General features: G+C 44.5%; 1 protein-coding gene across 5 annotated transcripts in view; it reads right to left on the bottom strand.

The window, feature by feature from the left end:
• Positions 1 to 18,286, bottom strand: part of LOC121618263 (AT-rich interactive domain-containing protein 1B-like) — a 171,489-nt gene that overhangs the window by 52,341 nt on the left and 100,862 nt on the right. For all 5 annotated transcript variants that reach the window (XM_041953649.1, XM_041953650.1, XM_041953653.1 and 2 more), the window contains exon 5: positions 2,197 to 2,497. In XM_041953649.1, coding sequence (XP_041809583.1) covers positions 2,197 to 2,497 — 301 coding nt within the window. The remainder of the gene's footprint in view (positions 1 to 2,196; positions 2,498 to 18,286) is intronic.

The following is an 18,286-nucleotide window of genomic DNA, read 5'->3' as shown; positions in this document are numbered from 1 at the left end:
GGGCAGAGAGGTGGCGAGATGACTGGGAGGCCGGGCGGGAACAGAATGCACACGTGTGAACGCACACGCACACACACACACACACACACACACCTGTCTGAGGCAAATCAAATTCACACTTGTTTATAATGCTCAGTGTTTATCTAAATGGTTATGCGCTCTGCTCTGGCCTCAGGAGACAGACAGACATACCGTGCATTGTCTGATAATCCTGTTGGTGTCTTGTTTGGCCTGCCATATCAGAGATAAGGCTACAAATCAGATCGGAGGCCCTCCACTACCAGTCAGTCTCAATTCATTAACACTGAGAGTGGAGAGGAAATATTGTCTGGACATAAATGTTGGAAATACTTGTGCGATCCACAGGTAGCAGGCAGATGGACTTTATTAAAATTCCACTGCAATGTAGGGAAGTGTTTCTACAACACCGTGATCAAAGACTTAACAAATCCCTCCCATGCAAGGACAAAAACCGTGTGAAGAAAATGAATGAGATATATTCCATGAAGTGCTCGCCACTAAACCGTAATATTCTTCTGTGGTCTGAATTAGGATTTCAAATGGACCAGACATATCGAAGTCTAGACATGCTGGATTGATATTATTTGGTCATCTGCTGCAGCGTGCACTCAGCGTCATCGTCTGTGCAAACTGGCAGAATGAAAATTGATCTGGATGGATTATGCGGTGAGGTGGAGATGAGCTTTTTTTTTCGGTCAAGTAAGTTGAAAAATGTGAACTTCTGCGTCAGATTTTGGACAGACCGCACACACAGGAACACATAAAAAACAAAAAAGCTAACAGGCTATTTCATTCAACCCAGTTGTTTGACTATGTTGATACTCAAATTGTGTAACTAAGTAATTAAAATAGATAGCTCACCTATGTTAAGACACCTACATTAGTAATATAATTTTCCAAAAAATAAAAATCACACATCTAAAAAAGCATAACATAGCATGCTAGCTGTAACATAAAGAATGGTTGCATAGTGGTTTGTACGTCTTTTAACAAAATATTTCATAAAACTGGCAACACACCTGGCTGGTCCTCTTTTTGTCTCGATAATGCTCCATGTGCATATCAAGACTGTATAGCGAAAACAGACAAAATTAGCTTCTCTCCCATGTTTGCAGAGGTGTTTCTATCATCCGTAAAAGAAATGCATTTGCTTGTGTAGAATACCAGGGGTGCACTGCGTTACATTACAATTACAGACACGAAAACCAACAAACTGTGTGGAAATGAGGCCTTAAGATACGTTTTATCTGGACTGCTCTAAAAACAAACAAACAAACACAAGAAGATCAGACCCTGCTTACCTCACCTCTCAACCCTCAAGCAAAGTCTCAGTGGTTAGATTTACATGTACAACATTACTACGAGTATTCATTAAAACAGTAGTTAAGGCAAATATACACAGGTTCCCTCCTGTAATCCTGTGTTTCCTGGTCTGATTTATTTGCCTGTTTGGTTGTAGACCAGTGTGAAGCAAAAGCTTTATCCTTGCAATTTACTCTTTCAATGCAAAACACACTACATTTAAATGTTGTTATTTGTGGAAACATGTATACCTATTCTACATAAGGGTCAGATTTCTTCATGACCTTTTTAAAATCCTCTTTAAATGCACATATTTTAAAAACAAATGAAATCAGGCTTAGGTCTTTAAATAGCTAAATAAATGGAAAGGTCAAGCAGAAATGTGGGTGTGATAACTGTGCTATGCTTACAGCAGCAACAAGTTTACTAATGGCACGGCTTTAAAGATGCTGCAAGTAATGTTTTGAAAGAGCACATAAAAACTGAAGCACATGGGACTGGAAATGGAAACTTCTGGCCACGCCCAAATCGGTGATGTCACAGCAGCTATTTTTCATCTTCAGTTAAAGGCAACACTCCTCATCTGACATCACTGGTGGAGTTGTGCTTTGAATTGTTCTCTCATTTGCTGTCAAACAGCAGCCTCTTGTTTGGTGGCACAAACCAATTTCCCTTTAAGCTGTAAAGCAACTTTCTCTTGGAATCTAACGTGGCGGTACAGGACGTAAAATGCAGTGTTGTGTTTGGTTCAGATGGCAGTGTTGTCAGTGATTGCGGTGATCAAAATAATAAAGTTATCTTTCTCCAAGTTCAACCTTTCATTAAGATAAAATCGGATTATCAATACTTCAAGATGCTCTGAGGCAACCTTACCCGGTGCAGTGGTGTTGGCAGGGGGTCCGCTGGCAGGAGAGATGGGTCCTGATCCTGATCGCGACTGCTGGGACTGAGTGGAGCCTGCGGGCGAGCCCACAGGAGAAGGAGAGGGCCCGCTCCTCTGGCTGGGGAGGTGGGGGGAAGCATGAGGAGAGAAGGGGGACTGTCCCTGGTTACTGCCCCCCCCCTGCTCCCCTTGGCTACTGCTGCTGCTGCTGGAGGAGCCGCCAGCGCTGACGGCTGAGCCCAGACCAGCCTCCGTCCCAGTGGGGAGGTCATCAATCGAGCCGGACAGATCCTGGAACAGAAGAAAGGGCTCACAGTTAGTATTTATGAGGCTCACCCAAGCATTTGATGAGAGGTGACATGCAGCGGGAGGCAGATTTAAACATGAGCTCAAGCAGAGACATTTTCCTGGTAAATATGATGTCATGATGAAGTAGTGCTATTGCAAAAATTTCAGCCTAGTTAAAATATGATTGCCTGAAAGAGCAGAGCGTGCAAAACAAACCAAAAAAGGTGCAAAGCAAAGCAAAGATGCACCATAATCCCAATGCTTTCATAAGGTACAGCAGGTTAAAAGGTTCAAAGTTTACTGTGCACGTGCACGGTGGATGACTTTCTGTGACCTACTGTTAACACTGAGTCTCTGCAGCCATGGTGACAGTGGTTAATATGGCAGAGGAGCAAAAACCACAGAAGAAGCCACTACTCTACACTGGCTGTCGTGGTCAAAATGAATTGTAATGGACTTTCATTCAGACCAAGGGTGAGTTCATATTACAGTTTTCATTCCCTGTGGTGGGCAGAGAGCTGTGTTTGTGTGTGTGTGTGTGTGTGTGTGTGTGTGAGTGCTTAGTAGGTACTCCCCGTCCTGAACTGATCCAAGGGAATCCCCACCAATACTGCTGACGAGATACTAACTGTAAAAAAGTGTGGAGCGCGGGGGGAAGTAACAATGAAAGACAGAGTTGAGGCAGTGGTAGAGGTAAAGAGAAGACCAGATGTGATGTGATGCAATGTGATGGCTGCCCTCTAACGACACATCACACACATTTGGACACACGCACATACACAGACTAGCGGCTGTGCCCCAGCTGTAGCTGAAGATGGGGGAAGTCACCTGTAAGTGACCCTGGTTTCCTGGCTGGTGCCCGCTTGGGGAGGAAGGGGAAGAGTTGCGGGTGTATGCCAGCTGATCCTATCTGCTATACTGGGCCTGTTGACCCTCCGATCCTGCACCTGAGTCCTTTGCAACCATTACTGTCAACACAGAATGGTATGCGTCTATCTGCCCGTCTGTGTGCATCGAGAGGGGTCTCAAAATCCAAACAACCTAATCATACACCTACATAAACTTAAAGGGTAGGCTGTCACATTTTGCAGGCACACATGCACAATCAGGTTAGAAAAGAAACGTGAGTACTTCTCAATTTTTGCTTTTTGCTTGTTTAAATGTTGATTCCACTGATGAACATTAGGAAGATATACAAAAACAGATATACAATAATTCTGCAGTTATATCTAACTCAAAACAAGTATGCATCAATCATTTGAGAATGCCAGTGCAATATGGTAATATGTTACTGTCAGACTGTAAAAGCTACAAGTGAAAGCACCCTGAAGGGGCCAAAGTGCCTCAAAGATTGAATTCCATCAGGAAATAGTCTGATTAGAAGATAATAAACAGCGGCATAAAGTTCCAAACATAACAAAACACAAGAATCAGCACTAGAAACGTGTGCCGATCCCTGCGTGTCTGGAATGCATTGTCTGTGACTAAAAAACAGCGTTTGTTTTGAATTTATGCAGCTCTGTCATACAGTCCCTTCAGTGTCAACAGTGGCAAACACAATGTTATTTCATATAAAAAGTGAGACAGGCGTCCCCCATCTCTTCTATCCATGCATGGCTTAGCCTGTTGGTGTGGCAGTCAGTCCGTGGCTGCTTGTTTTGGTTAATGCGATCTCGGCGGTGACACACAAAGCCTTTGTTTTCCATCATGCTGCTGAGTGCCCACCCGCTCTGCCAGCCTGCCAGTCTGTCGCCTGGCATTATCTACCCTCGCTCGACTGAGCACATGGGGCACACGCTTTCCTCTCTCTCTCTTGCTTTCTCACCCGTGGCACCACTCACCATCTCAGCCAATCAGGTCGCTCAGTATTCTGAGCAGAGTGATGTAATGTGCTGCCTCCACCAATAAGGTCCCATGTTATTTTCGACTGACTGGCTGCCCCGGGTACGTGCCATTTGACATGGCGGGGTTACCGAGAGAACAGGTGTAACCATGGCGATGGCTTTTCCAAAACACAGAGAGCTAACCGGATGTACAGCTAGGTTGTTAACCCACAGGCTAATTGTGTGAATGGATGGGAATAATTGCATTTCACCTAATTGGGTGCTGTTGCCAGCTTTTCCAGTGGCAGTTTAGGGGTGGGAAAATGTGTACTAGTAATTCGTTTAGAGGCTGTTAGGCTCATTTGGATTATACACACACTTGAGCACAGCTGTGTGGCCCAAGACCAAAAAAGTAGCAGCACTATATAACATGAAGGGTGGTAAAGCTTAACACCCATAGACTATAAACACGTCAATTGTAAATACCCAGTAAACCCATAATTGTAAGTTATGGTTGCTGAAACACTACCATAAAAAAGTCATTTCACAATGCACCCTCAGTATAATTCATCTATCAACACATACACTCTTCTTCCACATGTACACTTAATCCTTGTCAAGGGCCATGGAGCGCTGCGCTACCTGGCTAACTGTCTGCTACAGTCATGTGTAAAGAATCAAAGCCAGCCAGCCGGCTAACCAGCCAGGCAGGCATGCGGTCGGAGGATCCAAACGCCCAACAATCTGGAGGCCCAATCCAAAGTGGCCCAAATCCAATTTGTTTGGCTCGAGGCTGCAAATTGCTCTGTGCATTGAGTCTCCAAATAGCTGTCAACCACTCCCGCTTGGCGTCCTGTATCGCTTAATTCGCTCCTAGAGCATGTAATTGTCATAATAAGAAAAATATTGAGGTGATAATAACCAGTTACTTTGAGATGCCCCCCTTCCTGTCTCAAGGCACACACACACACACACATGCAGTCGCATATACGCACATAATGGGCCGAGACTGCCATCTACACATTTCACACAACATTGGAGAGTCAGTCGCTCGTGACCCTTCACCTCGCTGGTGTTGGCGCCTGCCTGCACTCTCCTGTTTAGTGTGCCTGTGTTTGTGTGTGTGTATGTGTGACAGGCACACAGGCTGCTGGGCTGTCACAGGGAGACATGCTTGAGCACTGATGCGGCCGAGGGGACAGATGAAGGCACGCACACACACACTCACACCACCCCAAAAAAACACTCCCCACCCCATCCCATCCCTCACTTATACTACTGACCTGCTCTCAATCTCACACATCCACACACACACACACACACACACACACACACACACACACACACACACACCATCAGGCTATAGGGCATCAATGTGAAGCAGGGAGCTGTCACATCCAGCAGACTGTGGGCCTTTTCCCTTGACCATGGTACTGATGTTGTCTCCTCTCCCCAAACACAAGGAATTAATCAAAGTTGCTATGGTAGAGGGCACCAAGCGGGTGTGTGAGTGTGTGTGTGTGTGTGTGTGAAAGTGGTTCTCTGTCTAGACAGGGAGGAGCCAATGGCTGCAGCTTCCTGTGGGCTACAGGAAAAGAAGACCGACTACAGAAGCTAGGTCTTCTTCTATCTTTCTCTGTTCCTGTCTCTCTCCATCTCTCTCTCTCTCTCTCACACACACACACACACACACACACACACACACACACACACACACACATACAAACACAAACTGGCACATAAAGTGTCTATCTTTCTGTCTCTGTCTGTCTTCCCCAGTCAGAGGGATAGTATGGCTGATGGCTCTGCACCAGATGGCTAGCCAGCTAACCAGAGCCTGAAACGCAAACCCAAACATAGCAACTTGAGCACTGTGAGCGGTAACACTCAAAAACAAGCTCCCTTACTGCTTGAAACTGCATCGGACCAGAAGACAGACTTTGCATTTGCTTTGCAAGATTTTATAACTTGACAGCAATTATTATCCAAGACATTTGATTGATAGATTTCATTTATTTGATTACTATTAGAAAAACCTCTGCCAGAGGAAAATAGAGTTGCGGTTGCTCCATAATGACATTGCTGTGTTTGTATGAGTAAATGAGATATTGCTATTTTACTATTAATAGCAAATAGTTACATCACCTCATGGGTATCTTAAAGGGTCAGTTCACCCAGATTATTTATTCCTGCATCTTGTTTTCATGACAGTTATAAGATATCTGTCTCTAATATTTCTGCCGATTTTTTGTGGTGCTCACAGTATTGAAAAATGACATTTAAAAAATTCAACAGCAGCATCTTTCAAAACAGTGTCCCGAGTACTCTGGATAATCACAGAACAACTGTCAACAGTTTTCTCGGGGACTATCTGTTTCTGGACAATATGTGTTGCAGCTGAATTATTAAAATGTCATTTTATATATCACAATATTGTGGGCACCACAGATGAGATGCTGTTCACTTCCATTGTACTGACCCTTCAAGGGAAACAAAATATTTTAAGGATACTCTTAAATGTACATACCAGACATGTTAATGGGTGATTCCATGCTGCTCAGTACACATGTTACACTCATCCAGGCTACTTATCTGAAACGTCAACATCGTGCACTGCAAATGGATGGAATAAGGAAGGTTGACTGTCTCCCACCATTATCTCTCCTTTCTTATCCAAGGCCTCAGATCAGCTCTGTCTCTGTAGGAGGTTGGGATTTTTGCTGCTACTCCCCTGGCGCTACCATGCCCCCCTCCCATCCGCCACACCTCCTGCCCGACACCAGACCCCAAGTAAGCACACAGTAGCTGGCACAGCAACGGGGGAGTTCAGGAGTCTGTGCAGGCAGACTGTAGTCCTGAAAATTTACACAATGCACATGCTGTCTGGATATATGCAGATATATGGGCAGGATCGACATTAAAGAATGGGTTCACGTTTTTGAAAGCGTTACTGGTTGCTGTGATTGTTCCTCCACTGCATTCACCACGAAAAGATCCCATCTAAATGTTATTAGAAACGTAAGCCTGTGTCAGCCAAATCAAGTGGTTACTTTCAAAAGTTACCATCTTTTTAGTTCAAAACGTCCTTTATGTTACTATCCCTCCCCTGTAACACAGCCAGGAAACAATGTCGGGAGGAACACAAAGAGGGAAGCTGGTCATAAAAAGTCTCTAACCCTGGAAGATACCCACTTGATACGTCTAAGCCCGACTGCTGAAACCTCATGTTACCTTACCTTCATATTGCTGAACTATCCTTTAATGCTATTTTTCTATGTGCAATATTGATGTTTTTGCTGATGTGTATATGTATCTTTATAGAACCTGTGCTTTCACGGGTCAAGAGTGAAATCCATTATAATGTTACACATAGCGACGATTGTACTCCACTTCACTGTGGTACAGTATATACAGAAATAACACCTCTGTGGGCTCAGAGGCAAGTTTTAATCTCTGTTTCTCTTCTCTGGGTAAATATGATGATGTAAACTGTAATTAACTCCAACAGCTATCGTTTGTAGGCCTGAGGGACAGGTCTGCTCATGGCAGCACTGCACTCATTTATCGGCTCTGGCCGCTGTGCTTTCTATCTTTATGGTGCACTGGAGACTAAGAGGAAATGCTATTACACAAAGATGTTTTTTTTTATCCTCCCCCAAACCGTCGATTGAGGCAAAATCCAAATGAAATGCCATGCAAATGAATCCAAATGGACTGCTGAACGTGTGTGTATGTGTGAAAGAGGGTTTTAATGCGATGCCCCATGTAGAGTACCAACTGTAATACCCTTCACTAAGTGCTATTAAGTACAGAAAGAAGAAGAGAATTGAGAAGGAGAGAGAGACTCAGTGGAGGGAGATTTAACTCAACACCCACACCATAATTTCTTTTTTTGATGTCAATCAGCTGGAATGTCTACCAAGGCTGGAATGATGATGATAATTGGTGATGATGATGAGAACTGATAGAAATTACGACAATTTAAGCATGACACTATAAAATGCTGATCATAATGTGCTTGCTAGCACACAGCACTGTATAGCCACAGAACTGATTTAATAAGGGCATGTAGGAATGTGCGAACATGCCTTGACGGGGTATGTCTTAGCTAGATAATGTGTGTGTTTGTACACAAACTGGGATATGTAAATGTACGAGCCAATGTGTGCGCAGATAAGAGTTCTCGAGCAGAGTCTATGCCACCTCCTGAGGGTCTTTGAGTGAAATCCTCAGTGAAGAGCGGCGGCACAAGGCAGAGAGACTCCAAATACAGGCAAGGGCACTCTTAGCAAACCAAGGGGAGATGTTTGGCATGCCTCAGGCCCGCCAAAAACCCATGTGGGCTTCAGGCTAGCGCCCAGCAGGCACTCAAATGTGCTAGTATGCCAACCCATGGATGGCTGTGTTGTGCCATGAGCTTGGAGGCTGTTCCCCTCTCAAGTGCCTAAAGTTTCCAATTGTCTCTCACTTAGGTCTGCCCAAGACTGTTACACTATCTCCTTCTCCTTCAGCAGAATATTGACCACCAGTTGCTTGAAACAAACCAGGTCATGCATTATGTGCTCTGAACAACACAGGCAAAAGGGTTTATAGTGAATGGCCATGCTTGACGTGAGGGTAAAAACCCTACTGTCATAGCTTCCTCCTGGCCGCACCACACTGCCTCCCTTCATCTCTCCCCATGAGCTCTGTGTCTTTTACAAGTCTTTAAGGTCGCAATGTGCCGAGTCGTACAAACAGGGATAACAACGTTCACTTTAAGAGAGTCTCTCCTCGAAGGCATGCATAGTGCTGCATTTACTGTACTTAAACAAACCACAAGAGATGGAAGTTGTTGTGTAATGGATGAGAACTGTGTAAGATAGAAGTTCAAACCTTGCCTTATTTTCACACAATAACTACAGTATAGTGAATGGGTATTGGGCTCTGAGTGCTGTCAAAACTCTGGTGACCTGCAACTTAAAGCTGTGCCTGAATGCATCCTGCTTGGACACTCTTGGAGCACTGAAGCTGCTGCTGCTGTGCTAACCTGCTGCCCATGCTACGCCTCCTGTGTAGAAACGGTGTAAGCATAAAAATGTTGCTGTAGATACTGTGCAGAGATTACTGTTCATTGGAAACAACACTATATTAGTGAAAAAAAAATCAATTTGAATGAACAGTAGTTAATGATTACAGAGGAACTATTTTGTGCTTTGAAAAACACTCAGCACTAAGACAGTCTTTTTGCTCTTGCTCTCTCTCTGTTTTTGTTATCTGGAACAAAAGCAGCCTAAGAACAAACTGTTCAGGGCTTCCCAAAGTTGTGCAGAAGAGAGCCACAGCAGCACTGAAAAGCAATTGTGCTTTCCTTTTCAATTCTGCCTCTGTACACCTCACAAAGCCCAGACAATCTCTTGATAATACCGTGGCATCTCGATAAGAGGAGAAGAAAGCTCTCTCTGTTTTTCACCACCAGCATGGAGCAGAAAGAGCTGCAGCGGTCCTGGAGTCAGGTGTGAGGGTCAAACAATAGTGCGGACACCTGTCTCAGGATTCCAATAGATTCACTAAATCTGGTGATAATTCTAACAGTTACTCCACCGCATTAGCAATTATTGCTTGTTGTAAGATAGGGGGCTCACTGAGTGATAACTGCCCTGGCTCTTAAGCCTCTCATAATGTGGCGATGTGGGGCGGGCCACACTGAAAGGGACATTTGAGGCCCTATTACCCCTAAGCTGTTAAAGACGCCCAAATCTGGGACTGCTTGTCTCCAAACTTGAGGGATTAGTGTTGAGTTTCACTCCGATTCCCCCTGATAATGTGCCAAGCTGTAGCAGCTAGGAGTACTTAGCCAGTGGGCCCTATTCACTTAATGCCCCCCCACTGTTTTCTGCACCAACAACAATGACAGCAAAGTGCCTTAAACAACCAACATCATCCATTAAGTGGCTAAATAAACATGGAGGTTGGCCCTCTTTGTGCGCCCAGGTATTGAAGTGGAAGATGCCACAAACTCTATCTCCACCCGCCCACGAGTACGACCTTTCACACGCCAAGTTAGGTCATTGGTATTCCGCCTAGAAGTACATATTTAAATTTGCTTTCATTTAAAATGGCAGCTTTACAGAGGCAGAGGAGACTGGCTGGGCCTGCTTATTGTCTGAGCTGTTGAAACCTTTTTTTTTCATTAGTCCGCAAAGGTTCTTCACACTTTAGTTTTTAATGCACAAGCCAACCACTCACCGCCTCCCCGCACACAACACATACACACACACACACACACACACACATACACACTCACCCTATTTGTTCTGCACGTATTGGTTCCGCTAATGTTTTTATTTATGGCATTCCAGCATGACATCCTGCCATCCACCCACCCCCTCCTCACCTCTCCACTCACCAAAGAAAGAACTGAAAAAATGACACATGACATAGAGTGCGCAAGAGTGTGTATATTTGTGTGTGTGTGTGTGTGTGTGTGAGAGAGAGAGAGAGAGAGAGAGAGAGAGAGAGAGAGAGAGAGAGAGAGAGAGAGAGATATGGAAGGAGAGGAGCAAAATAAAGAAATAAATAAATAAAGGGCCCAAATTCCTCATTTCTAATTCAGCTGCTCGTTCAGCTTAACCTCTCTCTCCTCAGCAATTAAAGCGCACGCCACATCCTTCACGCTGCGTACAGCCGAGGCTAAATAATGCAGGGGGCATCCAGCACCCGCATCCTTTATCATCCCAAATGACAGCCATTTGCATATCTCCCCAGTCAATTAGAGCGCGGCGGAATAATCAGCCCATAATTGGGGGAGAGCGTCGGTAATCACCCGCCCTGGCACACCGACAGGGCCATTCGAGGAGCGTGGGGGGAGAGGTTGTGTGTGGGGTTGGATGTATGTGTGTGTATGCGTGCGTCAGCCAGACAGTCCACCCGACTGCAGCCTCTTCACTTCAAACTAACACGTCCAAACAACCAGTCTAACTTCTCTCTGGTTCTCTCTAACGCTCCCTGTCCTCCTCCTCTCCGCTGCCCCTTCTCCTCGCTAATTTGCACATACCGCCTTGCTCATTCTATTTGCCTCCAACACATTATTTCTATGTGATATCTTCCATCAAAATGGGTGAGTAACGGACTTCTTAATAGCATAAAAAGTGATACATGAATGATGGGTTTTATTCCAGGATGCCATTCATTCTCAAATGTTAATTGCTCTCCATTTAAAAAACATGACTAAAGACATCCTCTTCAGTGTCGCCGCTTTCATGAGCCAGATTCAAGGGTTCAAGATCAGTAATGTCAATAATGAATTTGATTTTCATGCCGGCAATTCTGTCTGTGATTTGCCAAAGGTATCAGGGTTGTTGGTAAATGCCTGAATTCTTCACATGCAGTCCAGTGCTCTAATTCCCTTGGAGAAATGTGGATTTCCTATCAACACACTCGATTGTGGAGCAACATGTTTTTCGCCCGTCTGAAATTCCTTTGAGAGAGCTATTAAATTCATACTATATTCCTTTTATATAGCAAGAAAGCCCAACGTTGAGAACAGCCAAGAACAACGAGAGGAAGACTGTGGCGAGACACCAGGGGGAAAATCCCCTGCTTGTCCCCTTTAGATGCAGAAAATCAAAGTCGTTTCATGGGAAGTTTTCTGGGCAGCTTTGAAGTGCTGTTGCTGCATAGCCTCTGTATTTCCTGCTGAAAGGGGAATGACCATTTTGGTGAAACAACATTTCCTTTAATACACTGTAACCTCCCATTCCTCAGATGCTTTGGTGCTGTCCTCTGAACATGACAAATAAAAGGATGACTTGAGAGAGGGAGAGAGACCGAGATAGAGAGAGAGAGGGGTTGACAGTAAATGGTGCGGTGGAGGAGTGTGTATCTATGTGTGTGTGCATGAGTGTGTGTGAAGGAACATCAGAGAAACCCAGGCAAGGTTAGTTCCCATCTGCAGCTCCATCCTTTTGTGTTTCCCCAGCTGCTTTCTTTTCCCTCTTGCCTTTGTATTTATTCTACCCAATCCAGTTCAATGTTAGCCAGCTCTGCCTCTGTGGTGTTTCAGGCCCACCGTCGCTTTGGAGAGATGAAACGTGTGCCATTCACTTCTCCTTGATAGAAGTGGCAAGAAATAAAGAAAGGAAGTTCGAGCTTGGAAGGAGGGGATGGGGAGGGGGACAAGGACAGCAGAGGGGATGATAGTGATGATTTGTTTCGATTTAACCTCCACACAGGACTTCAGTCTATTGCGAGCAAGGGGCAGACCAGACTAACCTGAAACAAAACAGTGTTTAAACACACAGAGAAAAAAAGCTTCTTTTGAAGGGAAAAGACTACAGAAAACACAACAGTGGCAGCATCCTTAAGCAGCTCTTCCTGTCCGCAGAGGGAGGAAACATTGATTTCCTTTTTACTCCTTTTTTAAGGGGGTGTCTTTCTCTGTTTAATCCCCCATTCCTCTACTCCCGGGGGATCTGTGGCATTTCCTGCCAGCCAGCCAGCCCTGTGCTGCAGAGACTTATGCATCACTGTCAAAATGACTCTGATCAAAAGAAGAGAGCGGAGAAGGGAGGGGAGGTGAGCGGGGAGGGGAAGTCTGGTTTGAGGGTCTGGTTTGATCGGGGCGATGCAAAACTCCACCATTGGACATGCCGCCTGTCAGTGCGTCTGCCTTGGTAATCCATCTGGCCCCCGCCGCTGATCGATAATGTGATTGGTGGAATTCATATCATGAGAATTACTGTGCCATAAATTAATGTCTGACTCTGAATCTGTCTTTCAGCTGGAGGATGCAACCAATCAGAAGCGCCTCTGGTAGTTCTCTCTAACTTTCTCATTTGTTCTTCGTGTCAAACTTTGAATTTCTGTCAAAACGTATCTGAGCGTCATTTCACGTCATGTGATTTAGTGAACATACTCCACGTGTCCATGCTTCATTTCATGGATTGTTAACAAAATCTGTGTTTGACTAAACTTCTCCTGAAACATCTAAAAATGAAATTAATCTACTTGTTAAGTTATTAGATATACAGTATATACATATATCTGTAGATAATAGATACACACATTCATGCATACAGCAAGCTACAGCTTTGGAAGAACAAACTACATTCAAAAGTACATGTAAAAGTTTTAATTGTTTGTCTTTATCATGCATTACGTTGTGATAAGAACATATTTACGATTAATAACAAGTTATGACACCAACTGGCAGCTTCTAGGAAATTTTCCATCAAAAAGTTGGCGATGCCATCTGGACCTGACCTCTGACCTCTGACCTCTGACCCCTGACCTTCCAACTGAGAAGTGTAGCAAAAAGAATTTCCCTACATATAAATGAATAAATCTTTATGTTTAAATACTACATCCTTATGCCACACATGTGTGGCTGTTTAAGTGGATTTGTATTTACGTAGACAAATAGACAGACAGACAATTATGGACACGGCGGGTTGATGGAACAGAGACAATAGGCAGAGACAATACGATTCTCATTTCATTCTAATCAAATCATGCAGGCTGGGATACACACCACACACATTCACACGCTCAGATCCTGAAAGAGCCATACAGGGAGGCAGCAGCCCTCTCAGGACAAGCCCCGGCGTCGACGTCGGCCCACATTTCAGAGCATTCAAACAAACTTTTTAGCGGTGAAAACAAATTGGGCTCACCATCAAAGAGACTTTTCAAAAAGCCATTTCTCTATGCCAGTTCAAAAGAACCCTGGTTGGTAAACAGGCATGGAGAATTCACAGCGCAAGATATTGTAGGAGGTACAAACGGCTGGAGCTTCACCACAACAAAGGCAGAGGAGAAGGAGTGGAGGGGTGTAATTCATCACACACTCAACAAAAGCAAGTGTGACTGACTGTCCATGACCAAAGAAACAAAACAAAACAAAACAAAACAAAAAAAACTTCTCCTTAATTGGAGAAGCTGTTGTTTTTTGTTTTTCATTTCAAACCCACTCCGTCTATTGTTTTTTTTTCCATCCTTCCAATTTCTTGCTGCTCAGTCTGCCTGGATGCCCTTGCCCTCTTCTCCTCCTCCTCCTCCTCCCTGATTTCCCTCTCTCCCCCTCTTTCTTTCTGCCTCTTCCCCTTCCCTCCCTCCCACTCCCCCCGTTTCTTCATTAAAACAGTTCACTGCGAGTTATTATGGCCTCCATCTTAAATGAGAAGACAGGCACACTGCAGGAAGGGAGACAGAATGAAGGGAAAAGAGGCTGCAGAAAGGGGCAAGAGGAGAAGAATGGGGAGGTTAGGAGGAGAAAAACCTCCGAGTCCATTGTGGTTTGTGAGATTTCTTAACAAACAGATAGACAGACAGAGGCCTTGCTCCATGCACCATCCTTCCATGCACCTCAGGCAAAATCTCATTTGTCGGGGATTCAGCTGAAGACCAGAGGATAGAGAGACAGAGTGATCGAACCAGAGCGGCGGCGGCAGACTCCGAGCCCGCCCCTCCGTCGGGCCATCATTAGCTATGCACAAGACAAACTGCTGACACAAAGTCACACAGCGTGCTGAGCAGGGACTTGTGGGCAGGCAGGAGGAATCCATCCCTCCGTCCCTCCACCTGTCTATCGACATCCCTGGCTCTCCCTCGTCCGCCTCCGGTTTTTGCAATTACAATCAAACGGCAGCATCCAGGCCCCCGAAGCACTGACTGACGGCTTGGATTAACCGAGATGTGGAGAAGCCTTGGGATGCTGTGTTTGTGTGTGCGTGCGTGCGTTTTTTTGTGTGTGTGTGTGTGTGAGAGTGTGCCTGTCTGTTCATCTATGTGTGTAACTGCATTACTTGGTATGTGCAGCGTGTTTCAGCGTCAGAAATTGATGTGTGCGTCTTTGTGTCTGTGTCTCTTCCTGTCTATCAGTTGATTTTGTCTGTGTATTTGTAAGTGCACACTATTAAAGTGGGGCCCAGGTGTGTCTATGTACATGACAGGGAAGGTGTATCTATGGAGTGCTGCATTAGCATGAAAACGAGTGTGAATAACAATGCAATTACGCATTTCAATTAAATCCCACTGTGTGGATCATTTGTTTCTGGTGGCTGGATCTGGGAGATGTATCATCAACTGATTATTTTGGAGAATGCACATGCCTTCAAAGACTGAAAGATATTCATGTGTGATTTCAGCAGCATCTTAATAATTACAGACAATTAAAGAGTACATTTGGACATGATTTGCAAAGCGATATATTTCCCAAAAACGCTTTTCTATTGCCATTTTCTTGCAAGTGCTGTACAGTAATTTGCAGACAAACCAGATTCTACATTTTAAACTAATAACAAAGTGAGACATGGAGAAATGTCATGAAAAGTGACAACACAAGCAAATCAAAAATTTGAGGATATGGAGAGAAATCACAAAGCTGTCAGCAAAAAGAGAAGGAACACACACATAGACCCTTTGAATTAACTTCACTGCTGCACTGCCGCAATCGAGCGAGTCACGTCAAACATGCAACCGAACAGAAAACGTCCCTCAGAAGGCAGCGAATAAAGTGCGAGGAACAAAAACACGTCAATCTGCTTTGTCCAAAAGAATTTGAGCTGCTCTGTGTCTTCTGTGGGATCGGTTCTTTAACTCTTCCTTGCTAGGCGCCAACGTCATCCATCAGAGATGACAAATGTGACATGACAGCTCTGCTTGGGAAGCCGTGGTGACAACAGACAGAAAACTACTTACAGCACAGTGTGTGACAAGGGGAAGTTTGTCAAGACAAACCAGATGTTCAGATTGTCTGATCTTGTTGTGTCCTGCACTGAAAGTCCCTCAAAAAAGGTCTGCAGGCTTAAAGCTGGAGTAGGTGATGCATTTTAGAAGCATTTTTTTTGTTACATTTGTTGAAATTCTCTTTACATTCCGACAGTAATCAATAAATCAAATTAATCATTCAGCCTGAATGAAATGACCAGATGGCCTACCTGCCTGCCTACCTGCTCACACTCTGCCCGTGTACTCACTGCACATGACTGGAGCTTTCACAAGGCTATGCAGATATATTGCTACAGCTATAGTGAGCTAGTCGCAAAAAATTGGGGCGAAAGTGCAGCCAAAATTTCCCAATGCTAACAGGCTAGCTTCACAGGAGTACTAACAATAGCTGTGTTGTTTACATTTATTATGATAATGTTAGATGTTTTTGTACATGTGAATGAGATATGAGGTGTCCTGATATGGTTAGCGATGACAGTGAGGTGCTGCTGAACAGACTCTTGTTAAGCAGCTAAGACAGTAGCACAAAGCACACCCACAGCAGTTACCAGGACCCAGGGAGTGGAATCAGACTGAAAAACTGGCGGGTACGTTCGTGAAGGACTCTTTTGCTTGTCTTTACATCATTCTGGCATTTAACAGAATTGTTTATTTATGTATTTATTAAAAGAACCCGTCTCCCCAATGTTCTCTTGTGGACTCGTCCTCCAGCAGGAGTCAGGCAGCGCGTTCGTGTGTTTTGGGGGTGTGGCTTTGGAGGGAGGCCTGAAAAGAGGGGATGGGATTCTTCAGTTGTATACTTTCAAAATCTAGTTTACTCTCCAACTTTGCCAACTCCAAGTTTTAAACATGTGCAACACTGACATTTAACTGCCTTGGTTCTGTTTGTTTTTAGTGCTCAATTTTGGCAAGAATACACAGGTCCCAATAAAGCCTATTTTAATTTATTTAAGACATTTGACAGACTTCTAATGTTATGTTTTATTCATTAATTTAACAAAGTGGTAAATTCATACACCTGAACTTTAGGACATCTGAAAACATCAGAAATGAAAAACTTTTTTGCACGGATAAGATCATTTTGTTGCTGCAGAGCTGTGTTGATGACATGCCAAAGTTTTGTTCTTAAAAAGTCAAAAACCTGTCTTAGCATTCTATTTGGTCGGTTACTCAGCCTGCTGCCGTTCTGTCCAAATGCAACATGAGTGATCTGTGTGTTGTTGTGTTTTTTGTGAAACATTTGGCCACCCAAAGTGAGCCATTCCCAGAGATGTGAGCGAAGGAGACAGAATTGTGGTACATGGCAGGTGAAACATCACACATAATCTAAAGAAGGCATCTTAATACCATCGATGAATATGCCAGTCTCATTCAGAGTCACCATTCATATCAGTCATCCATCCAGTCTGCATATTCACACCATGATTTGAGATGGAACTGTCGTCCTGGATGCCCTCTCCCTACCCGGCCTGACGGAAGAGAGACCCGCTAACCAACCAGAACGTCCTCGCGGGGCTCGTGAACCAATGGTCGCCCGGGCTGCGCGTGTGTGCGAGAGCGCGTGTGATGTAAGCACAGGGAAAGGAGAGGTGACAGCGGCGCGAGGCTGATCTAATAAAAGGGGAAGATGAAACGCTGTCAGATGCCGTGGTGAGCAGCTCAAACGCCAGCAACGTTTGGTAAAACACACACGCGTCTCCTCCCAGACAGTCTCCTTCACTCACACACTATCTCTGCCACACACACACACACACACACACACACACATATAGGCAGACGTGCACATTTCTGTGTGATAGACAGTTTCATAGTGTCGTCGCTGAGGTGTTGGCCTATAAAAAGCAGTGCTGATATGATTTAATGGGCGAGTCTTATTATAAGACTGTCGCTGGGCCAGTGTAATCTGGCTAGCGCTCCAGGGCACAACGCTGAGACACATGCACATACAATACTCCACAGCAGATAATATTGCTATGTGCTACATTGCTATTATAAGATAGAGCCATTTGCCACACTGATATGCCGTGTATAAGGCTGTCATTTGGGAAGGAGTGATTTATGACTGTGAGGCATGAGAATAAAGACAGATTATTTTTATTCATGTGTCTTTAGAGGCCAACTTCATTTCTTTTTTGTTTGTTCTGCACTTATTTTTATACGGAATCAAAGGGAAATCATCTTCCGTGCAAAACACACATAACACCATATGGGCTTTGTGGTATTTATATAAGCCCTGTAGAGTCTGGACCACCCACTCAAA

Source organism: Chelmon rostratus, chromosome 15, assembly GCF_017976325.1.
Source record: "Chelmon rostratus isolate fCheRos1 chromosome 15, fCheRos1.pri, whole genome shotgun sequence".
NCBI lineage: Eukaryota > Metazoa > Chordata > Actinopteri > Chaetodontiformes > Chaetodontidae > Chelmon > Chelmon rostratus.
The sequence above is the reverse complement of the archived record's forward strand: the minus strand, read 5'-3'. Positions and strand labels throughout refer to the sequence as shown.